Source organism: Scaptodrosophila lebanonensis, unplaced genomic scaffold (assembly GCF_003285725.1).
Source record: "Scaptodrosophila lebanonensis strain 11010-0011.00,11010-0021.00 unplaced genomic scaffold, SlebRS2 tig00000150-arrow-arrow-pilon, whole genome shotgun sequence".
In the NCBI taxonomy this organism is placed as follows: Eukaryota; Metazoa; Arthropoda; class Insecta; order Diptera; family Drosophilidae; genus Scaptodrosophila; species Scaptodrosophila lebanonensis.
The window spans coordinates 591,621-618,089 of record NW_022060592.1 but is presented as its reverse complement, the minus strand read 5'-3'; the positions used below and the strand labels follow the sequence as shown (position 1 = coordinate 618,089).

At 35.1% G+C, this 26,469-nt stretch overlaps 1 protein-coding gene across 2 annotated transcripts; it reads right to left on the bottom strand.

Moving 5' to 3' along the window:
* Nucleotides 1-6,176: 6,176 nt before the first annotated feature.
* On the bottom strand, nt 6,177-25,800 carry LOC115629453 (protein phosphatase PP2A 55 kDa regulatory subunit). 2 transcript variants are annotated; one of them, XM_030525917.1, is made up of 5 exons: nt 25,734-25,800; nt 24,727-25,154; nt 8,342-8,493; nt 6,950-7,753; nt 6,177-6,883 (listed from the first exon to the last, which is right to left on the bottom strand). In XM_030525917.1, exons 2-5 carry the CDS (start codon nt 24,731-24,733, stop codon nt 6,515-6,517), a joined length of 1,332 nt encoding a protein of 443 aa, XP_030381777.1. In that variant the 5' UTR covers nt 24,734-25,154; nt 25,734-25,800; the 3' UTR covers nt 6,177-6,514. The 2 variants fall into 2 exon arrangements, with proteins under 2 accessions (XP_030381777.1, XP_030381778.1); XM_030525918.1 differs by having other exon boundaries at nt 24,727-24,867; nt 25,734-25,755.
* Between the last annotated feature and the right edge of the window lie 669 nt (nt 25,801-26,469).

Here is a 26,469-nt window from a genome sequence, read left to right as displayed (position 1 = left end):
CTATATACAAGTATAAAAAACAGTTTGTCCTGACTGACTGATTGGTGATCAACGTACAACCCAAACGGTAAAAGCTAGGAAGCTGAAATTTGGGCTCAAGGATCCTATAATAGTGAAAATTCAAGCTGCAAAGGGGGGAAAACGAGCTCCAAAGTTTGTTTGAAAATTCTGATCAACTTTAAATTTGATTTTTATAATCTATAAAAGAATACAAACAAAACTGCATACTCGGATTTTCGAAATTTGTGGTGAAATATTGGGGTTTTAATATTTATTCACTATTAATATTTGTGTTATAAATTTGGGAACTATAATCTACGTAACTAAATCTACAGCTTTGCGTTCAATGATTTTCAAAATATGCATTTTACAAATGCAGGCAAAACAAACAATACAAAATATCAAACAGTTGGGGACAACTAAGTATACAAGTTATTCTTCTCGTTGATCATATGTTGGGTTGTGCAGCTATTCCCCTCTTAATGAGCAATATGCTGCGTTATGCGGTAGTTATTCTTTTCTCGACGATTAATATACTGCGCTATGCAGTTCACATTTAGCTGATACGTTTATTAATATGTTGGGATAGCGAAAGCTTTCCAATAGCTGGCTTTGTGGCGCACCAATAAAACAAACAATGTATTGTTGGAGTATTACACTCTCTTAACGCTGATACAGAACTGAATTCGAAAATACAAACTTGGTACGGCTTAAGCTAAATACTAATTCTTAAGCTTAATTCTAAATAAGACGCTGCAAGAGTCATGGTCGGCAAGCCGAATCAGCATAATTGCAGGCGATAACGGAAACTCTTGCGACATAGCAAGAGCATCAGGTTACCGTCGCTGACTGTTGCAGCTAGGGCGCCGAACTTAAGAATTCATGTGTCCGCGCGTGCAAGGGCCGCCCAACAATTAGTTAGTTTAATTAAATTAAATTAGAATACATGTTTATGTTCAGTTTTAACAGCATACATTTACATCACGTACCTATGCGTGTTTATATGCGTGTATGTATGCAGCACAAAGTTGAACCAAAGCAGCAACAACAACAACAGCTGCGGGCAGCGCTGCCGGCAGTGCTGCAGGCAGCGCATGAGCTGCGATTTTACTTATGGCTATAACTTTCATCAGAATTGACCTACCGTGATGAAACTTGGCACACGGACACATAAGCACTAACTGGATGTAACTACCAAAATTGATTTCAAAATTCCAAGAATTACGGAAGTTATACAAAAAAAACACGAATTGCGGGGGAGTGGAGGTGTGTATCAGAATAAAAAAATAAACTTGACCTGTCTAGGGCTTAGGGGAACCTGGATACCAAGTTTGGTCATTCTAGCCCTTGTACCTTCTGAGATCCTTGCGCTCATACAGGCGGACAGACGGACATGGCTATATCGACTGGGCTTGTCACCCTGATCAAGAATATATATACTTTGTGGGGTCTGCCACGCCTCCTTCTGTGTGTTACATACATGCGCACAAAACTAGTATAGCCTTTCACCCTTTGGGTACAGGCTATAAAAATGAACTTGACCTGCCTAAGGCTTAGGGGAACCTAGACACCAAGTTTGGTAATTCTAGCTCTTGTACCTTCTGAGATCCTTGCGCTCATACAGACGGACGAACGGACGGAGGGACGGACATGGCTATATCGACTCAGCTTGTCACCCTGATCAAGAATATGTAAACAAATCATTGTTATTCAAATGAAATGAATGTTGTATAGTATATACTTGGACATTGTGAAAAAAATTATAAATTATAAAGAAGGGGAGTTGAGTTTTGAAAGCAGAAGCGTACGCATGTAAGAAATTAGAACTGCCTAAAGAAACGGAAATTAATGTGTAACAAAAGATAAGATAAGAAAAATCATAAAAAAAACCATAAGGGCAAAGCTTTTTATTCACCCTTACAAATATATATACTTTGTGGGGTGTGCCACGCGTCCTTCTGTGTGTTACATACATTCGCACAAAACTAGTATAGCCTTTTACCCTTTGGGTACAGGCTATAATAAATATATGTATACATATGTTTTGTTTTCATTCTGTTCATTCATACGTACATATACACATGTTTGCGCATAATTGCAAACAACACATGCACGCACAAATACATAAATATGTACATAGTTCCATATACGGTCATACTCGGGTAAAACCTGCGCAATACTCGAGTAATACGCGCGTATAGCTCGCGCAATACCCAAACAATGGGGGCCTCGGTGGCGTAGTGGATAGCGCATGCGCACACCAAACAAGAGGTCGTGGGTTCGAGCTCCACCCAAAAATGTCTCCTCTCGAAAACTCTCCTAAATACATGCCTTCAACGTCGTGGTCATTTATCCACCAAAAAGAACACATCCATCCACGCTATCTGGACAACACAATAGTATAACCCCCCCAAGACGCCTCTCCCCGGCGGCGACAGGTGGCAGCCCCGCCACTGGAATAAGTCGCATCTGGCCAATCACCAGGTCGACTGACAACAAATGATTATTGAAACTTATACAAGACAAATGAACCCAAAACGGCTCCACTTCGATGTCGATGTTACGGATACTCTGGAGGAACACTTCCAAGGAAGCAATCGGGTCGACAGACCTAAAAAAGACGACAACCTGGCGGCGGATTATCTTCAGAATTTAACCCAGAAACAACATCACATGGGATACAGCTACAGCCAAGACAGACAGACGGCTAGAAATTGAGAGTCAGATGGAAAAATGTTCTTGTAGAAGCCCCTAAGCTCCCAAGCGGAGTATAAAGGAATAAAAATAAAAAATAAAAAAAATAATACCCAAACAATACTCGAGCAATAACGGCACTATACTCGTTCGATCGAACGCAAATTCTGCAAAGTCTGCTTTGTTTCGATCAGGACCCAGTCATCTTAAACGAAGTGACCGAGCCTGAACTGTTTGAAAGCAAACCAATCAAGGCCGGTACTCGTTCGAACTGACCGCAAAAAACAAAGTGACCGAGCCTGGTGTGCTCGTAAGCAAACCAATCCGGTGCTTGTTCGTAGAAATAGAACGATTTCTCATGCAAGTTCGATCATAAGAAAAATGCTGAGAGTACTCAACTCGTTCGAGCTCGTTTGCAGCCAAGCAATGATCTGATTTGATTGAATTTTCAGCAAGGGTGGTCGAACATACTCTTTGCAGTTCTCTGATACATGTTTGTATGTATGTATGTTTGTATACAGTGGGCCGTCGAACACTGTTGTTTAATTGTCTGTCTATGCTTTAAATCATAAGTGAAATTTTTAAAACGAAAATCAACAACGGCAACTGCAAGTCATTGGAACGCTCTTTTTCTTTCGTTCACATTTTTTGACCACCCACGCTCTTTTATTGCAAATGAAAAATGCCAAAAATTTACGGTTACCGTCGCTAGGCAACGACTGAGTAAGCGATAGTAAAGCAGAAACCGAATAACGGAGCTACACATATTCTGCTTCTCATTGCGGGCAGATGTATGTATGTATATGATTTGTTCTAATTGATCTCAATAAATTATAATATGTTATTATCTAGATATTCTGTTTATTGCATTCAAACTTCGATGTTTCGATATCGATGGTATCGGTGGATTCAACTATCGAAAGTTTTACTCTTGAAAATTGAAATGGGCATTGTCAGTGCTTTTTGATAGGGACGTAAGTCGAAGGAAAAACATCGATGTTGATGACTCTTTATAAAAAATTGATGTATGGTCGATGCATCGCAAAAAACATCGATGAAATAAAAAATGTTTAAATATTAAGAGAGACTGTCATAATATTTTACTTAATGTTGTTCATCAATAAAGTACTCGTAATATTGACTTTTGATGGCTTTGTGTGGCTTACTTAAAAAAATAGATTATATACAGTTTGAAAAACAACGACGCGTTGCAGCTACGCCTTTTAAGGTCAAATGCTTAACAATCTTAAATTTATATTACAAAATACACATTTTAATAAAAACATAAAATAATTTATAATACAAATATACCTTCTTCGGTAAACCACACAAAGAAATGCGACCGTCCAGCAAAACATGAATAATGTACGATGTTTGGGCAAACATCGATGGATCGACGTATCGATATATCGTTAACAAATTTTTCCCCTATTTTGCACATAGTCTATCTTCCATATCAAACAGTTTGTCCTGACTGAATGGGGATCAACTCACAGCCCAAAACGGTAAAAGCTAGGAAGCTGAAATTTTGACTCAAGTATCCTTTCATAACATCCATAACAGTGTAGGTGCGCACTAAGAAAGGCTTTTGGAAAATTCGAGCTCCAAAGGGGGGAAAACGAGCTTAAAAAATATTAGTTATAATGGTCATGTGTGTGTACGTTTAACGAAATATTTTGGCAAGAACAAAAATGTAACGGACTACTGAACAATTTTTTGTCAAGAACAGAAAATGTTCATTTAAATACCTTAAAACCCTTCCTACTGGGAATTAATAAGGTAAAAACATATGGGTAGGTCATGCACACACAAAATAAATACAATTTAAAACATTTTATATGGAGCCGGGTTAAGGCGGGCAACACCTGCTAGTTATTACATACGCCCACTTATATAATATCCTCCAATTAAAGGTCAGATTAAAACGACATTTTTAAATGTTTCATCTTATTTTTATACCTTTATTATGTACTCTCTTGCTTTCAAATCTATGCTGTATTCTCATTTTTTAATATATTCAATATAAACTTTGTTTTTAAAACTTATCAATTGCATTTCGTTTCTTTTTTGCAATCGTGGCACTACTACTGACTGTCCAGTGTTTTATTTCATTGAATGAATTTTTTTATGCAAAATAAATTATTGCTTTTATTATTATTTACAAAAATATTATCGCAATATGTTGCCGAATTTAACTATCGTAAATTTGTGCTGCTTAAATTAACTCTGGCTTTAGAAGTGGGTGAATTCCTGAATAGTCATAAATAGCAAGAAAAAAAAAAACTGAAAATCTGTTTTTTCTAAAATACTGTCTGATTTTCAATTTTAATGGAAAACCGAAATAAACATATACAAATGAATTGGATAAAACGAATGAATTGAATATATATATATATATATATATATATATATATATATATATATATATATATATATATATATATTCATTTCATTTTTTTTTTCAATAAAAAATTATTACAATATTTATTATATTTTTTTAACGAAATTTGTACTGAATGCAATTTCATTATATTATACAGAATATATATCTATTTCATATTATTATGAAGCACTGTGTAACTATGTTTGTTTCTGAAGTTAATTTATTTTGAGTTGTTTTAATGTCAGACATTTAAATTATATTATATATTAAATTATTTAGCCGTTATATTTGTCAGCGATTGTTCTCTTTAACACTAGGTAACTATGACAAATGAATAACAACACTAAATACATGTGTATTTAGGAAAGCAAGATGGAATATATTGATTAATGTAATGCAAAGAGTAACTTAGCATTTGCAGGACCTAGTTTTAAATATGTATAGTAAATAAAATAAAAACGAATTGATAATCTTAATATTTTACATAACGTGTCGTGATTTGAATATGTTTTTATGCTTAAGATCTTAAATTTTATGCTTTAATAATTGTTTTTAAAATAGATTCTTAGAATTTTAAAGTGTTTAAAATGAGCATTTTAAATTGTGGTTAGAAAATACAAGCGCTTTGTTTTTGGAGATGTTATTTAAAAATGGAATGAAGTTATGTTCAAATAATTAGGTTCTTTTTTCTATGTTTCTGTTTTAATCTTAACAACCAATGGAGCCTATATAAAATTATTTGTTCTGCAAACTAAATAAATTTAAAATAATAACAGAGAAGCAAAACCTTATGTGCGGTGCACGTCAATACAAACAAGTAAAAAGCTCGCCTTTTTTTAAAAAAAAACGTTCACAGTTTATGGTTGGTGTCATTAATAATAGGATATCTTTGATTTTATAGCCAAGTTGTCCTATCGTAGCCAACAATATAGATGTAAAATAAATCAGAGACATTTTATTCCAAAAACATCATTCTAATAAGAACATTTTCAAAACGAGTTTTCAATTTTTCTGGGTTATAATTATAAATTTGTGTGATAGATCTTTATTTTATGAATTACATAACGTACAAGGCATCAAAATAAAAATATTAAGTCGTGTTTTTAGTTTATTTCCAATTACGATCCAAAATGAATTTTTAATGTTCAATACCATGTGTAGAATAGTTGTATTGCCTAAGAAAAAAGTAGTATCTATTGCTTTTATGAGTGTGCATTGTTTGTGTAAAAAAGGGTATGTGTAATGCCGACTTGATGTAGAAGACAGATAGCTTTAAAAAGTAAGCAATTATTAGTGCAGTTGCACATACTAAATTGAAAAGAAAATAGCAGTACAACTAATTGTATATGAAACGTTGATGACGAAGTAGTTGCAAGGGCTACATTTTTAAACCAATCGAACGAAGACTTGCAGGGTACTTAATGCAATTGGTGTTGGCTAAAATTTATCCTGAAAAATGAACAGATTATTGGTCGCCGCCACAGCGATGATATTCTCATGCGGATGCCAAGCGGTGTGCAGTATTTTCTTATTAAAATCCAGACAATCAACGCTGATTTCGTCCTTCTTTCGTTTGCCACCAGTGCAAACCTTGCGGGGCTTCAACACAGTTTTCGGCTTAATAATGTCCCTGGAGGCTTCCAGTGTAACGTCCTTTTTTGAGTTCCGATCAAAAACACGGAAAAAATTATTATAGCTGCCGGTCATTATGGCGCTGTCCTTGCCATTCCAACAACACTCGAACTTATCAAAAATGCAATCATTCTCGTACAGAGAGCACAGCTTGGCACGCAAGTACTCGTGTACCTGTAATCAACATTTCATAGATACATAAATAAAATAATGAAGGTATAGGGCATATTTTACACTTACCGGATACGTTTCAATGGGTTTTGTTTCCATATGCAAATCCCAAACTTTGATGCTTAAGTAATCCCTGGAGATCATGTAACGACCCGAGTTGCTGAGCTTGACATCGCTGATCGAACTGATAATCTCACTAAAGAAGCTGCGATTAGTTGGATTTTCCGGTTCCTCGAATTGTTTGCTATGTCGGTCGCATAATGCCGCCGAGCGCATATCACATAGTCGTATTGTGCCCTTTGAACTAGAGTACACAAATACATTGCACTCAGTCGGATGAAATTCGGCCGCGGTTATAACCTCGGTAAGCTCCTCCATATTAGTTGGCTTAATGTCAACAATATTATAACTCTGGTTAACTACCTCCAGGTGCCAAAGATTTATACGCAAATCATCTGCAGATAGAAAAGTCTCTTGGTCAGAATTAACACTAATTGAATTAATGTGGTATGTGTGCGCGTTGGCAAAGGTGCGACGGGGTGAAGCCTCGACCATAAGTGGTATTTGCTTCACTGAAGGAACTCGTAAGGCTGTTACATTTTGTGGATCTCTAATCAGACCGTTCTCCTCTTTTGTGTTATAGCCTTCAAAGGACTTATCGCGCTCACTGACTTTCCATAATTTCACCGTTTTGTCATTTGTAGACAACAGAAAGTGTACAGGATTTTTTTGTTGCAGCCAACGTATTTTATTGATTTTCTCTTCAATTTCCAACGATTTTAGATAATCGAATTCCGGCTCGTGAGATTGAAAAGTGGAATAAACATTGTATTCTCCGCGACGTGGATTAGCTGTTTTCGAGGCGGGATCACGCTAAAATTTAAAAATTATTATTAGTTATCGAGTATTTCACTCAGTATAAATTAGTTAATTCATTAAAATAAATATTTTTAAATAAACTGTAAATAGTACTATATAAGTATGTATCTTTAAGACATGGACTGAGCGAACTTGACTACCCTATTCCCAGATAAAGAACTTTTAATATAAAATACAAAATATTCTTTTCCCTAAACTAACTGTAAAATCGGAAAGATATTCTTTATTTAGCTTTTATTTACTTTTTCAAATGACATACATATGTAAATCTACATCGGTATTGTGTCTATGGTTTTGTGTGCAGCAGTTCAGATTACAAAAACTGAAGTTCCGCCAGGTGCATTACAGTACAACAGATGGAAACAGAAGCCCGTAAAGTAGTTACCCAAAAACTCACTCGCATATCGCGGCTCCGATAATCGTTCGTATTCAGTATTTGTTTTGTATACCTTAACAGTGTCATTACTAAGTGTTGTTTTACCCACTCCCCACCAGCAAAAAAAAATAGAACACAAAATTACATTAAGAACCTAGTTGCTCACGAGAGATTAAAAATAGCATTATTAATAGTAGAAGTTATACCTGAAATATTACGACACGACCGCCTTTATCGCCAGTAGCCAGCAACTCCCCGTCGTGATTAAATTCAACGCAGGATATAATATCTGCATCTGTGACGTCATCATCTAAGGCTCCTTTAATTTGTGAGAAGCACCAAGACGCTTCTCCATTGCCTGCAAGTAAGGAGATGACAAAACAAATGCTTCGAATAAAATCGAGGATAGTATTAGCACTCAAAAAATGTATGTTTAATCAACAAACATGCGTTAAACATCAAGGACAATTTAAAAATAACAAATTTTTACGTTAGCTTAAATATTTATGGTCACTCATAAATTGTAAAAACACACTCCATACCTAAAAAAGGTCTTATAAAAGGGTGGTTTCGTCTACAGTTGTTTTTGAAAACTCCCAAAAAATACGTCGGTGCCACAGAACTTCGAAAGATTTCATTTTTTCGAACTTCCCTTCCAAGCCAGTTGTCAGCAACAGCTGATTGTCGACGCTCACATTTGACTCACTAATTGTGTTTAAATTCTCTAACGTACAATGTTAAATAAAAATCAAATATGCCATTTGCATTAATATTGGCCCGCGAGCATTTGCGGAAACGCCAATTAATTGTTGAAAAAATACAACACAAATGTTTAAGAAGAGCATCTGATCCCACAAAAGAATGTTGCTTATGAAAAATTTAATTTATTTGTTACATTTTTTATAACATCATTTGGAATTTTGCGCAGTTACGGGGGGTGCTTCCATAAATTGGACGAAATTTGCGTCCTGTTGTGGCGATCTATGTTTTACAAAATTAGCATTTGAAATTGAATTCAGAAATTACAAAAATGTACTTACATTTTGTTTCCCTGGTCCGTATTGTATATTCAAATGGCAGTTTATGACCATTCACATTTTCGCTAACAAACAGACTTGCCCAATCGGCGACACACAATTTTCGCCAAGTTTGTTTAATTAACTAAGCAAAATGTTCTTACAATTATAAGTTTATTTACTGCCTGCCTTAGCCCGGCTCAATATAATGTTTCAAATTGTTATACTCTGTACATGAAATGTACAGAAGTATATTAGGTTTGCGGGAGCTGAAAAATGTAACAGGCAGAAGGAGGCGTGGCAGACCCCACAAAGTATATATATTCTTGATCAGCATGGCGAGACGAGTTGATCTAGCCCTGTCTGTCCGTCCGTATGAACACCTGGATCTCAGAGACTATAAGAGATAGAGACACCAAATTTTGCACAAAGATGCGTTATGTGTGTATTCTATACGAATTTGTTTTATTTTTTTGATTTTCCCCCACTTCCTCCCTATGGGGGTTTTCCCGATTTTCCATTCGTATAATCGCCTATATCTCGGAGACTATAAGACCTAGGAACACCAAATTTTAGTCCCAGATGCCTTATGTGAATACGCAGAAAATGTATATTTTGGAATTTCGCTCCCTCCCCCCTCTACCCCGCAAATCGTAACTCCCGTAATTCTTGGAATTTCGAACTAAAATTTTTGCAAATACCCCCAATTAGTTATTATGTGTCCGTATGCCAAGTTTCACTATGATAGACCGATTTAACAAGAAGTTATAGCCATAAATATATTTGCTGCTGCAGCGCTGCTCAAGCGCTGCCGAAGAACCGCCCGCGGCTGTTGTTGATGTTGCTGTTTGGTTGACTGCGAAAATGCTTACACAGACACGAATAGATGCGCATAGGCATACATACACTCACACAGACGCAATTGCTATGTAAATGTGCAATTATAAGCCCTTTACGTGAGTTCGAATACCGAGAGAGGGAAAATCGATCAAATTTTTTTTTATTTTCTTAATTTTTTTTATTTTATATAATTATTGTAAACATATGTACAGAGTATTTCAAAGTCGGGACACCCGACTTTAGCTTTTTTACTTGTTTTTATTTTGTGTGTGCATGACCTATCCATATATTTTCGACTTATTTATTACCAGTAGGAACGCATTTAAGGTATTTAAATGAACATTTTCCGTTCATGACAAAAAATTGTTCAGTAGTCAGTTACATTTTTGTTCTTGCCAAAATATTTCGTTAAACGTACACACACATGACCACTTTAACTAATATTTTTTAAGCTCGTTTTCCCCCCCTTTGGAGCTTGAATTTTCCAAAAGCCTTTCTTAGTGCGCACCTACACTGTTATGGATGTTATGAAAGGATACTTGAGTCAAAATTTCAGCTTCCTAGCTTTTACCGTTTGGGCTGTGAGTTGATCACCAATCAGTCAGGATAAACTGTTTGATATATATAGAGCTAACGCAACGTTTTAAAATGGACTATGTGCAAAAAAGGGGAATAATTATACGAGTAAACTAGCATTTGTGTCTTTTCGTGCCTTACTGAGTCAATACGATCACCCACGAACTCGGAACATGAAACACGGCACTCGTATCAATGCCGTGCAGCGATGAGCCACGATCAAAAAGCACTGACAATGTCCATCTCAATTTCCTAGAGTAAAATAGCTGAATCCACCGACACTATCGATATCGAAACATCGAAGTTTGAATGCAATAAACAGAATATCTAGATAATAACATATTATAATTTATTGAGATCAATTAGAACAAATCATATACATACATACATCTGCCCGCAATGAGAAGCAGAATATGTGTAGCTCCGTTATTCGGTTTCTGCTTTACTATCGCTTACTCAGTCGTTGCCTAGCGACGGTAACCGTACATTTTTGGCATTTTTCATTTGCAATAAAAGAGCGTGGGTGGTCAAAAAATGTGAACGAAAGAAAAAGAGCGTTCCAATGACTTGCAGTTGCCGTTGTTGATTTTCGTTTTAAAAATTTCACTTATGATTTAAAGCATAGACAGACAATTAAACAACAGTGTGGAATTTCGCTCCCTCCCCCCTCTACCCCGCAAATCGTAACTCCCGTAATTCTTGGAATTTCGAACTAAAATTTTTGCAAATACCCCCAATTAGTTATTATGTGTCCGTATGCCAAGTTTCACTATGATAGACCGATTTAACAAGAAGTTATAGCCATAAATATATTTGCTGCTGCAGCGCTGCTCAAGCGCTGCCGAAGAACCGCCCGCGGCTGTTGTTGATGTTGCTGTTTGGTTGACTGCGAAAATGCTTACACAGACACGAATAGATGCGCATAGGCATACATACACTCACACAGACGCAATTGCTATGTAAATGTGCAATTATAAGCCCTTTACGTGAGTTCGAATACCGAGAGAGGGAAAATCGATCAAATTTTTTTTTATTTTCTTAATTTTTTTTATTTTATATAATTATTGTAAACATATGTACAGAGTATTTCAAAGTCGGGACACCCGACTTTAGCTTTTTTACTTGTTTTTATTTTGTGTGTGCATGACCTATCCATATATTTTCGACTTATTTATTACCAGTAGGAACGCATTTAAGGTATTTAAATGAACATTTTCCGTTCATGACAAAAAATTGTTCAGTAGTCAGTTACATTTTTGTTCTTGCCAAAATATTTCGTTAAACGTACACACACATGACCACTTTAACTAATATTTTTTAAGCTCGTTTTCCCCCCCTTTGGAGCTTGAATTTTCCAAAAGCCTTTCTTAGTGCGCACCTACACTGTTATGGATGTTATGAAAGGATACTTGAGTCAAAATTTCAGCTTCCTAGCTTTTACCGTTTGGGCTGTGAGTTGATCACCAATCAGTCAGGATAAACTGTTTGATATATATAGAGCTAACGCAACGTTTTAAAATGGACTATGTGCAAAAAAGGGGAATAATTATACGAGTAAACTAACATTTGTGTCTTTTCGTGCCTTACTGAGTCAATACGATCACCCACGAACTCGGAACATGAAACACGGCACTCGTATCAATGCCGTGCAGCGATGAGCCACGATCAAAAAGCACTGACAATGTCCATCTCAATTTCCTAGAGTAAAATAGCTGAATCCACCGACACTATCGATATCGAAACATCGAAGTTTGAATGCAATAAACAGAATATCTAGATAATAACATATTATAATTTATTGAGATCAATTAGAACAAATCATATACATACATACATCTGCCCGCAATGAGAAGCAGAATATGTGTAGCTCCGTTATTCGGTTTCTGCTTTACTATCGCTTACTCAGTCGTTGCCTAGCGACGGTAACCGTAAATTTTTGGCATTTTTCATTTGCAATAAAAGAGCGTGGGTGGTCAAAAAATGTGAACGAAAGAAAAAGAGCGTTCCAATGACTTGCAGTTGCCGTTGTTGATTTTCGTTTTAAAAATTTCACTTATGATTTAAAGCATAGACAGACAATTAAACAACAGTGTTCGACGGCCCACTGTATATATACATATATATATGTACAAAATTTATAACACAAACTTTTAATTTGAAAAAGTTAATAAATATTAAAACCCCAATAATTCAAGCTCCAACACAAATTTTGAAACACCGAGTATGCAGTTTTTTCTGCATTCTTTTATAGATTATTAAAACCAAATTTAAAGTTGATTGGTAGAAAAATGCGGATTTTTCAAACAAACTTTAGAGCTCATTTTCCCCCACTTGGAGCTCGAATTTACAAAAATCCCTTCTTAGTGGTCACCTACACTACGATGGGATACTTGAGCTCAAATTTCAGCTTCCTAGCTCTTACCATTAGGGCTGAGCGTTGATTGCACAGCTTTTCGTGTCCCGATTTGATTGGCAATCAGTAAGTCAGTCAGGAGGACAAACTGTTTTATATATATAGATATGATATTTCTCTTCCGACACTCTCAAAAGTTTCTAAAGAGTTCATTTCCCAAATATAGTACAATAACAAGTAAAAAAGCTAAAGTCGGGTGTACCGACTTTGAAATACTCTGTACATATGTTTAGAATAATTATAAAAATTAAAAAATGTAAGAATTAAAAAAAAAATTTTTTTGCTCGATTTTACCTCCCTCGTTATTCGATCTCACGTAAAGGGTGTATAATTGGACATTTACATAGCAATTGCGTCTATGTGAGTATATGAATGCCTATGCGCGTCTATTCGTGACTGTGTAAACATGTTTGCAGTCAACCAAACCGCAACATCAACAACAGCTGTGGGCAGCGCATGGGCAGCAAATACATTTATGGCTATAACTTCCTGCTAAATCGGTCTATCATGATGAAACTTGGCATATGAACTTATAATAACTAAATGGAGATATTTGCCAAGTTTGAGTTCGAAATTCCAAGAATTACGGGAGTTACGATTTGCGGGGGAGAGGGAAATTCAAAAATACAAATTTTCTGCGTATTCACATAAGGCATCTGGGACTTAAATTTGGTATCCCTAGGTCTTATAGTCTCCGAGATATAGGCGATAATACGAATGGAGAATCGGGAAAACGCCCATATGGGGGAAGTGGGGGGGAAATCAAACAAGAAAGGAATGCTAAAGTCGAGCAGGCTCAACTCTTAAATACCCTGTACCACCCCACAAAAAAGTAATTAAATTAATTAATTAATTTAATTAATTAACTAAATGAATTTAATTAATTAACTAAATATTAAATAATTAAATATAAAATATTCCATGCATGCATGCATACATACATTTACATTTACATCAGAATCGTGCCTTATGCGTGTTTGTGTACTTGTACATATGTATGTACATATGTGTGCATTGGGCCTGGTTATATGGCTATAACTTTCTTTCCGATCATTCTATCATAATGAAACGTGGTATACGGATATATAATTACGAACCTAATGTGACTACCAAATTTTAGTTCAAAATTCTAAGAATTACGGGAGTTATAGTAAATCGGTAATAGGGGGGGGGGATCAGAAAAAATGAACAAACTCGTCCTTTCTCGGTCTCAGGAGAATCTGTATACCAAGTTTGGTTATTCTAGCTCTTATACTTTCGGAGATCCTTGCGTTCATACAGACAGACGGACAGACGGATATGGCTATATCGACTCGTCCCGTCATGCTGATCAAGAATATATATACTTTGTAGGGTCTGCCACGCCTCCTTCTGCCTGTTACATTTTCAGCTCCCGAAAACCTAATATACTCTTGTATAGTACATTTTATGTACAGAGTATAATAAAAGAAAACCACTTCTCAATGACACACGTAAGGTGGCACGTCTCCGATTTTCCAGAAAACACATGTCCTGGGACAAGCAATGGCAGAATGTAGTTTTTTCCGATGCTCACATCATCATTCAGTTTTTGTCGACAAAAAAGAATACAAATGTGTACAAAACTGTATCAACAAGATACCGCATAGTTTATACCGCAAGAGTCATAAAACAGTGGATCAAGGACAAAATTTTTAAGTTACTTGAGTGACCGCTATACATTTAATCGATGTTTAGCATTTTTGCTGGGGCACGCTGACATGTGACATACAAGGTACGTTCCAAAGGAAACAGGACTTTTTGAATCTAGCGCCCCCTGGTGGCGCTATCTATATGTCGACTGGTGCGTTAGAATCTGCATGACATTTCATCGATTGGAAGTGAAGTTATTGCGTTTTAAGTGTCAGTATGTTTGAGTTATGGGTGCGAAAATGAGCTTCACACAAAGAGCCAACATTAAATTTTGTTTTAAAATTGGTAAAACATTTACCGAAACGTTTCAATTGATGTATCAAGTTTATGGCGATGATTGCCTATCCTGTAGCATGAATTCATCAAAAATCAGCCGAAATCATCATTGAAATTGACGGAAATGGAATTGAATATCTCCAAAACATCGATTTATCGCATTTTGACCGAACACAAATTGACTGACGACTAAAAATTGCTCAGACGATCGACGCTTGTGACCGATTATTTGACCAAAAATCACATTTTAACCATTAACCACTCTCCGTATTCACCTGATATGGCACCGTGCGACTTCTACCTTTTCGGAAAAATGCATTTGCCCATGAAAGGAAAGCGTTATGCAGACGTAGAGGCCATTCAAAAGGCTTGCACCGGCATACTGGCGGCCATACAGGCCAACGAGATAAAACACTCGTTCGACATGCTTTTGCATCGTGTAAAAGGCTGTATTGAAGCAGAAGGAGACTATTTTGAATAAAATAAATTGATTTTGCCAAAAAAAACCATTTGTTCTGTTTTTTTTTTTTTTTAAAGTCCTGTTTACTTTGGAACACACCTTGTATGTATGTATGTATGTATGTATGTATGTATGTGTGTATGTGTGTATGTATACGTATATTTTATGCGCAAAACTGCATACATACACCGCCGCTCAACTGAATAGGTTCAATGATTCTCAAAAGTTAAAACAGTTATATCTTGTGAAGCAAATCGTCGATTTTAATGAAATAAAATTTTCTAATAATTTATTGTTAATGGAACACCACAGTTTGGCGCTTCAACATTCAACATAATTTTTAGATTTTTTTTAAATTTAAAAAAAAACAGCATAAAATGCCTCATTATATTGACTCAACTGAATAGATTCAGTAATATAAAAATTAAAAAAAAAAAAAACTAATAATAAACGGGGTTTTCATGGCTTTGGTCATTTTAATCATAAAAATATACTAATTACGAGTGAAATAGTATTTAGTACTTCCACCTTTGTTTGCTATAATTTCAAAGATTCCACGTTTTAAGGACCTATAATAAGTTTCTGGGACTGTAATCGATATAGTAACCCAGGATTTCTTAATGGCGTCAACAAGGTTCTCAGTGTCGATAAATTGTCTCCCGCCCTCGTATTCTCTACGAGAAAACAATTCCCGAACGTTTTCGATAATGTTTAGGTCAGGTGAGTATAGCGGTCACTCAAGTAACTTAACATTTTTGTCCTTGATCCACTGTTTTATGACTCTTGCGGTATAAACTTTGCGTTGTCTTGTTGATACAACCTCCTTTCACATTTTTCCCGTAAATTATTTCATTACATACAAAATCACCAACAACATTTTGACTTCTTCCGAGTTTTAATGCAATTTGACGCTGATTCAGGCCGGAATTTGAACTTTTTGAAAGTCATTCAATTGTTTTCCGCGACCCATTCCACAAATCAACGGTAAATACTTGTAATTTTAAATTTAAAAAAATGTATGTGCAGTACATGCTAAAATATTTCACGAAATTTAAGCAGCATTCTTTGAACCTATTTAGTTGAGCGGCAGTGTATTTGTATATACATATACACGATGCCGCAAAATAAATATGATTGTTACGCATAGAAAAATGATTTTTGTTTTCTGTGCACATAAACACAGCTTAGTTTTAATTAATTATTTCATTATTGTGTGTACTATTTAGATTGATATATTTTTGTATGTTAACCTTTTAGCAGTACATCAATTTACATTTTTTATTTCATTTTTAGGAAGTATCAAGGAAGTTGACGAGTGCGTGGAACAAAGTGGCAAGCAAGGGAAGGCAAACGTCCGACATTTGGAATTTTTTTAGGGAGAAACTCAATAAAATGCAAAACTTGTGGATTGGATTATAGAACAGGTGGAAATACAACTAACTTGTTCAATCACCTATTGCGGACTCATCCAACTTTATCCCATGAGTCGAATCCTGTGGCGAGCATAAAAACTTTCTTTAGCTCAAACTATTTTTATGAAAAAAAACTCCGGGCATAAAAAGGAGCTTGACAAAGCAATAACCCGCATGATTGCCGTTGATATGCAACCCTTTCGCATCGTAGAAGATCGTGGATTTCGAGATTTCGTACATTACCTTAATCCAAGGTATGTATTGCCCAGTAGGACAACTTTGAGAAACGTTCATCTACAAAATATGTACAAAGAAATGAAAGAAAAACTTGTTCAGATTCTCAATAACGTAGAATACTGTGCCGTGACAGCGGATGGTTGGACATCGCGGGCGAATGAATTTTATGTCACAGTTACTTGCCATTTCATAAACAAGAACTTTGTATTAAGAGAAGCTGTTTTATCAACGAACAAACTTGATATTGATACCGATCACACAAGTAATAATATAGCTGACTCTTTGCGTACAGTACTGTTGGACTGGAATATTTTGCATAAAACTTCTACTATTGTTACGGACAATGCTGCAAATATGATAAAAGCTTGTGAAATTCTAAAGAAAAGACATCTGCCATGCTTTGCACATAGACTAAACCTTGTAATTGAGGATGTATTGATTCGAGATTTTATAACAGGCACATTATCAAAGTGCAATCGGATTGTCACCTTTTTTAAAAGCAGTTCTATTGTATATGCAAAATTAAAAGCCGCTCAAAATGTTGAAAACCCCTTTAGCCTAATACAAGAAGTACCCACGAGATGGAACAGCTCATTCAAAATGATGGAAAGAATTATAAAATTGAACAACATTTCTTCCGGGCTTCCTACATAAAAACTTAACTGCTAATTATATTTTTGCAAATTTTAGACACACTATCAAAATTGCATCTTTAAGTGTTTGTGCATTCCTGCATGCTCCATTGCCTCTGAACCAGTGTTGCCATTTCAGCCTTTTTCCGGATAGATCTGTCCTTTTAAAAATTGCTACAGACTGGAAAAATATCAAACAGCCCCTATATGGAAATCCATCCTTTTTTTTGGGCTGACAGCATTTTTTTATAAAGCTGGAATTTGTGTAAATAATATTTAATTCACTCACTTAAATCCAAAATTATTACGCCCGATGTCGAATTAGACATTTTTGAAGACGATTTTGAAATGCCCATAAAAAGGGATGTATACTAAGGATAATATCCGATTGAATTGCACAGATTTTGTTACCGAATTAATTAATCAGCTGAAACAAATGTATGGGAATTGCTGTTGTTTATACCTCAATATAACAATTATGTATTCTTAAATTTAAGGTTACCGGAAAATTTTGAAATTTTAAAAACTATTGATAAGTTTTCCGTCGAATATGTATTACGAACAATCAAAGAGCCTATTCTTTTAATTTTAGAGTTGTTTAAAATCAACAACGATAATATAGAAAAAATCTTATTACAGTATCTTATTACCCTATTATTAAGTTTTGATCGGAAGTAAAATCATATATGGACTCATATTAATGGACATATTAATTTTAACCATTTACTAGATTCGGGTTACGCCGGTATGGTGCATGCTGCAATACGTATAAACATCCAGATAAATATCTTAAAATGATAGCCACAAATGCGTCATACGACAATGAAGCAGACGTCAATGATGCTATAATTGACGAATTAGTAATAATAATAATTTATTGTAACGACGCCCTGACATTCCAAACAATAAAAGGCAAAATTAATATGAAAAAACTAGCTGTTCTGTTTTTCTGTATTTTTTAAATTTTTCTATCCCTTTTTTCGGTTTTTTTTTGTTTCTATATCCTTATTTTGTGGCGAGGTGCTGGCAACACTGCTCTGAACGCACGTTCAGTAAGGCGGGATACACCTTCTCTGACAGACGCGCCGCTTTAAAGCCGTTTATAGTAGACCAGTTACTGTTTACAAACAAAAACCAATGGTTAAATTAATGAAATTGATCTCATTAAAAATAAATTTTAATTTTTCTTCTTCTTCCTTAACGATTAATCGATTTTATTTTTTTTAAAATAGCGATTAATCGTAAAAGATCGATGCTGCCAACGATTATTTTGCAGATCTATTGCGTCAACATAACCACGCACGAAATCGGAATATGAGACACGGCAGTTGCCACGAACAAAAACCACCGACTATGCCCATCTCTAATCCATACACACTCACACGTGTGTATTGACGTCCTCAACTGTTATATATTTTGCATTCTTTTTTATTTGTTGTTGTTGCATTTGTAAAGTGAAAAACTTATTTCTATATTTTGAAAATCGTTGAGTGCCAAGATGTAGGACTAGTTATGTTGATGTCCCATATTTGTAAATCGATCGGCTAAAATTTATAACACAAACTTTTAAATTGGAATAAAGTGAAGAAATATTAAGACCCCAATAATTCAAGCTACAAGAAATATTAAAAAAAATAAAAAGAGTATGCAGTTTCTTTTGTATTCTTTTATAGATTTTAAAAACCAAATTTGATGTTGATCATTGGAAAAATGATTATTTTTCAAACAAAGTTTGGAGCTCGTTTTACTGTTTGGGCTATGCGTTGATCACCAATCAGTCAGTTAGGACAAACTGTTTTATATACACTGCGCGAAAACCGATTAGCATACCCCATTCATCTTGCTTTTAAAGCTTAATATCAGCCAATCGTATAAAGCTTTTAAAATTAATTCTTTAGCTAATAAAAGTTTACTAAATTATACACCAGAAAATTTTATTAGCACACCTTCATGTAAATATCGAATAACATAAGAAAAGGGACATTGAAGACCCCCAAATAAAATTTTTATATGAATTACTGCATATTCTTAGGTTAATTAAAATGAACTAATAATGTGTTGAGCCACCACGGTTTACTGTGACCTTGTACACCCTGTTGGGTTAGGAGTCATATAATTTCTTTACTTTTTATTCCTTCAATTAGTTCCGACTCGAATGGGTATTGCTTTCCAGACTCGCATACTTTGCGTTCTAACCATCCCAAACCATTTTCTATAATCTTCAGGTCGGGCGAATGTATCGCCCAGATCAGTAAAGGCACATTTTGACGCTCAATCCAAGACTTTACGACTCTCGAAGTGTGGATAGGCGTTATCCTGCTGGAATTTCACTTCCAAGAACCCAAAAATATCTTTGATGACAGAAAAAGCTGTTTACAGTACATCAGTGTATGCTGTGGCATTCATACGGCTTGTAAGAAATTACAGTTTTATGGTTCCTTAATATGTAATTGCTTCCCATACCATCACCACCGGCACGGCTGTGCCTTCGATCTAAAGTATGCAAGCCTCAATAGATACAGATACAGCTGTTGATAACTAATTAACAACGACTAGGATTGAAGGGATTTTTCGACTCTCATAATAACTACAGTTGATCTAACGGTACCTAATCACCACTTATATCTTCTTTAACTATTCCTTTTTATAAATGTGTCGCAGTTTTAATAAGCACGGCAACGTTCAATTATTAATTTTGATTTTTATGTTGAGTTGTGCGATTTTGCCGTGCCAGCTTATTAGCAACGATTTCAAAAAGGGTCAACATTTTTGTATTTTCGGTATATTTTTATACAAATTAAGTAAGTTTTTGTAGATTATGGTTCTGAGAATGCATTTTAATCAAATTTGGTCAATAGAAAATATAATCAATCATGGAAAAGGGTAAAAGATGTACCCCGGCCTTACGTAAATCAATTTTGAGCTTCAGGACACTGGCATGTCCTATCAGGCAATATCAACAGACCTAAGTTGCTTAAAAACAATGGTTTTCAATGATCGTATGCATTTGCAAAGGTATGACACAATATAAAATATTACACGCAAAAAGAAACCGCGCAAAACATCGGCGCACAAGGATAGCAAGGTTGTTCGAATTTTGATCCACGTAGGGGATCTGTAGACATTGAATTTTGGTATCAAAACGATGCAACAATATCTTAAGACGCGGTCGCTGGTCGTTTTGGTTGAGGCTAGGGTCCATCGGCGAAACTTACGCATCAAGAAAATGGTGACAATTGCGCAAAGACGACGACGAATTTTTAACAGATGGAAATATTTAGTCCGGACTGATGAAATAATTATTAACCGGCTTGGTCTTGATGGAAGAAAATATATGCGACGCCAAAAAGTAGTAAAACTTAATCCAAAGTGTGTACAACTGTCGTCAAGTATGGTCGAGGCAAAATAAATATTTCAGAGTGTTTCTCATGGAACGGAGTTGGTCTCATATTCTGCATCGAGAGGATTGTGACTTGGGAGAAGTAAGTCGATATATTGAGGGATGTCTTAATAGCATAGGCAAATAAAAATACAAGTAAAAAAGCTAAAGTCGGGTGTTCCGACTTTGAAATACTCTGTACATATGTTTAGAATAATTATAGAAATTGAAAAAGTAAGAGAATTAAAAAAGAACTTTTGATCGATTTTACCGCTTTTGGTACTCGAACTCACGTAAAGGGTGTATAATTGCACATATACAAAGCAATTGCGTCTATGTGAGTGTATGTATTCTCATGCTCGTATATTCGTGTCTGTGTAAGCATGTTTGCAGTCAACCAAAGCACCAGCATCAACAACAGCCGCGGGCAGCGCTGCAGCAGCAAATATATTTATGGCTATAACTTCTTGTTAAATCGGTCTATCATGATGAAACTTGGCATACGGACACATAATTACTAACTGGGGGTATTTTTTTTAAATTTTAGTTCGAAATTCTAAGAATTACGGGAGTTAGAGAAAATCGCGATTTGCATGGGAGGGGGGAGGGAGGGAAATTTCAAAATACACATTTTCTGCGTATTCCCATAAAGCATCTGGGACTAAAATTTGGTGACCGTAGGTTTTATAGTCTCGGAGATATAGGCGATTATACGAATGGAAAATCGGGAAAACCCCCATAGGGGGGAAGTGGGGAGAAAATAAAAAAAAAAAAAAAAACTTGCACAGCGTACAACGCATCTTTGTGTAAAGTTTGGTGTCTAGCTCTTATAGTCTCTGAGATTCAGGTGTTCATACGGACAGACATACAGACAGGCTAGATCGACTCGTCTCGTCACGCTGATCAAGAATATATATACTTTGTGGGGTCTGCCACGCCTCCTTCTGCCTTTTACATTTTCAGCTCCCGCAAACCTAATATACTCTTGTACATTTTATGTACAGAGTATAATTACGGGTGCTTGTGCCTATAAGCAAGATAATGAATCTAAACATGCGGCGCGTCCAACAAACCAATTTTTGGACACAAGTTTTGTTAGAGTTATTGAATGGCCATCGTGCAGCCCTGATCGAAATCACATAGAATATTTACGGGACGACGTTAAAAAAGTGGTCGCCCAACAGAATGTAGCGAATTTGGACGTCATTCCAAAAAATTAAGGATGCGTGGTATGGAATACCTGTGTAAAGATGCTAGCGCTTTATAATGTCCTTGCAGCGCCGATGTACAGCTATTAAAGCAGAAAAGCTTTCCCACCAAATATTAATGTTGTAAAATCTAAAACTATAATTTTATTGGATTATTCCTTAAGTTTTCATATATTTTTTTTACAAATCAAGTAAACGTTGCTTATTATTTGTCTCCGTCAAACCCGCGGTATGGGCAGGAAATCGCTCATAAAAAATATTTTAGTTAGAAATTTGAACTCAACTGTGGTTTGTTTTTAAGTTCATAGGTCTCACATATAGAATATGTAAACATTTTATGGAGCACATTAAAAAAAGGAGAAAAATGATGAAATCCTCAACCGGCACCATCGTTGTTAATTAGTTGTCAACAGCTGTAGGTGGGCCGCCTTTTCATATTTTTTCCACAATTATACATTACTTAAAAATGAGAAAATAACTTTACGGCTGCGTTTAAGTATGTTTGTTATTTTAAGAGTCGAGTGGACACACTCGGTATGTCTTTATTTTTGCATTTTTGGCATCATTCAACGCTTTAGCTTTCCCCATATTAACTCAATTTAAATGAAAATTGGTTAAATTTTTTAAATAATAACTTAAATAAACCAAATCCGACAAAACACTCGCAAAAACTAACACTGAAGAATAAGTGTGCTAATCGGCTGTCGCAAAAAAAATATTGAACATAATACAAATTCAGAGTACTGCGTTATATGGATTTGCACTGAAAGGTTAAAGAGTGTGTTAATCGGTTGTCGCGCAGTGTACAACGGTGGACAAAAGTATTTTGACATTAGAAAAATACGATTGTTATGCAGATTTTTTATGATTTATTGATTCTTGATTCTTAAATTCAAAAATTGAGAATTTTTCATATTACAGTTTCGAAACTAAAGTCAATCTTTTATAACTGTTGATGGAAAAAAGTATTTTGACATTTCAATGTTGAGGGAAAAAGTTAATATTGGTAAAAAAATAACAAAAATATTATTAAAAATTAAACCCTCCTTTCATATCAATAACCTTTTGTAAGCACACAGGAATTGATTTTACGAAATTTTTTAATATTTCTAATAAAATATCGTGGCGAATTCCTTGAACTTCAGCAGTCGTCTCATCGCACGTCCTTGATAAGTTTGAACTTCGTTTTCTTTTTTTATAAGCCCACACATTCTCTATTATATTGAGATCGGTGTGATTAGTTGGCCAATTTAAGGTATTGACTTCGACATTCCCCAAAAAAGCAGTTTTCATATGGGCCTTGTGGAATGGAGAGTTGTCGTGCTGGAGGTCCACCATGTAATCCCCATTCGCACATGGGCCTCATTTCTTGGCAAATATAATACTTGTTCCCAAAACGATTGCGACTTGTTTATTGGAATTTGGCGAATATTAAACTTTTTAGATTATTTTTTGTTGGAATTAAAGGAATAGGACGAGCTATATATGCAAAAAATCGGCCTCCCTTAGCCGTATTTGGACAGTTTTTCTACTTATTGATATTTTATGGTGCTTTTTGAGCTCACTTGACACTGCTTTTGGTGTTCATCACATTTTCCTTAACGTTTCCTCAATATTATGCGGCCTTCTATAGGCTTTGTTTTGCGTGGTCTTCCCGATCTGAGCTTATTTTTGAAGGAATAATGCTTCTGCTTTCTGTTAATTTGTAATACATTTTTTGTCTAGGTATGTTCTATTATTTGCTAAGGTATTCTACAGAAGTTTTTGCTTTATACTTAGTGAATTTTTCACTTCTAATTAATTTACTTATTTAACGTGTTTTGCCTATAATTTAAAAAAAAAAATGCGATCAAACAGTGATTATTATTGATAAAAATAAGAAAAATCATGAAAAGCAATGTCAAAATACTTTTGTCCTGACAAAAAATCACAATCTACTACGCAGATAATCATAGAAAAGAAATGTGTTACGTTATCAATGCAATCTTTTTTTCTCTTTAAGCTTTTAATATTTTCTTTCTCTTAAAAATTGAATGGATACGGTTACTATTTTAAGTTTGCAGAAATAAGCGGTTTAAAATTTTGCAATGTGTTGTCAAAGTACTTTTGTCCACTGTTGTAAGCCATCTTTGTGCAAAATTTGGTGTCTCTAGCTCTTAGAATCTCTGAGATTTAGGTGTTCATACGGACAGACGGGCGGATAGACAGACAGGGCTAGATCGACTCGTCTTGTCATGCTGATCAAGAATATACATACATATATACTTTCTGGGGTCTGCCAAGCCTAATTCTGCCTGTCACATTTTTCAGCTTGCGCAAACCTAATATACTCTTGTTTATTTCATGTACAGAGTATAACAATGCTTAAATAGTGGGCAATTTAAATTACTGCATATTATATATAAACCATAAAATAGATCAACGAAAAAAAGTAATTGAAAAAAGATTCACATACTTATTTAAAAACTTACCGGCCATGACAGTTGAACAGTATATACGCCGTACGTCAAACAAAACACCACCAGTGAAAGCAACAACAAACGAAATCTGCACAAACTGACGCTATCGTTGTGTGAAATGTGTGGGCCTATTGGTGTTTGTGAGGGGCAGCACTTGTTATTAAACAAACAAAAGTAAATAAAAAATGGTTTTGATAATATTCCTTGTCCTTTTTATTAATTAGGTTTCCTCGCCCTGCATTTAGAATGTCTTTTGTTTTAACAATATGTTTGTTGGCATTAGCGCTATGCTTTTAGTATTATTTCCTTTATACACATACATAAGTATGTAGTTTTTGTTGTTGTTGTTTTTTTTTGCAGCTGCCGATGAACACAATTTAAGAAAGTATGTACGTACATATGTACATACATATAAGTGCCGCCGAATTGTAGGGAATAAACTGCAATATAGGAGAATGGTTCCTTTTGTACGACGCGTCAATATAGTATCGGAGGCAGAGACGCAAGCAGCGGTTAAGTATACAGCCGGTGGTTGTGCCAAAAGGATTCGTATGTATGTACTACGTACATACATATAAACATATATTTGTATAAAAGCACGTTTTCGTGAAGCGTAAATCCGTTAAATAACGCGATTATTATTATTGCTGAAATTCGTCGCTCTCTTTTTTGTTGCAATTGCTTTGACTCTCGTCGCTTTATTAATTATTTATGTGTTGAAACACAACGGATGGTAATAATCTAACCTGTAAAATGTAGATATTTGCTTATCACTTTCATAACTAATGCATCACGAAAACATTACTGGCACTGGTACCTTTGGTACTCGCGTGTGACAAATCCAATACATATGCACATACGAAAGCTAGTATATACATTTATATATAGATATACATATATATGTACCAATATTTATATATAAATACAAATATATACATGTGTATATATAATTTGCGAAAAAAAGAACCGAGCAACTGCGTTAAGGTTCTCTTTTGCCTGCTTCTTCTTCCACTTTTTACCGCTTCTTTTGCCGCTGTCGCCAAAAATAAATAAATTGTTCTGCTTTAGTATTTAAGCACTCTTATTCTTCCAAATAATACAATATGATTGAGGTTACAACACTTTGAACTTAACGTAAAACTATCTTATTTTAATAATTTCAACGTACAAATGGAAGTACAAAGTATTACAGTTCCGCACTATACTCTAAGAGTTCCAAGCTAGCAAAATGCCGCTTATGACGGCGCAGCGTAAGCATTGTAGTACTGTATAATGAAATTTCGGTTCAGTGCTCTAAAATCATGAAAATACCACCTTTGCATACGACAAAATAAGCTTTTTAAACGCGCAGTGTAATCAATTGGGTATTCTACCATTGCTTAATTCATTTTAAGTCAAAATTACCGCGTAATCGGTTGGAAAATTCGGAATAGGTTTTAGTATTCAACTGGAGAATTTTATTGTCTGGGGAAGCAAGTACTCAACAAACATACATACGTAAATATGTATATAGTAGTTTTGATTTTTAGCCTTCTTTTGGTATTTTTATTTAATACAACTTTTTAGTAAAGCAACTCTTACGTCGGCTCTGCTGGAGACGTATAGTGTAATTACTCCCAAAATTATAATATTTGTTATGCATAAGTAGATTCAAATTATATACATATGTATGTACATGTATGTAATATAAGTTTTAAAAATGTAAGAAAATATAATTTTATGCGATTCATATAGCACTTTGTTTGCTCAAGTTGT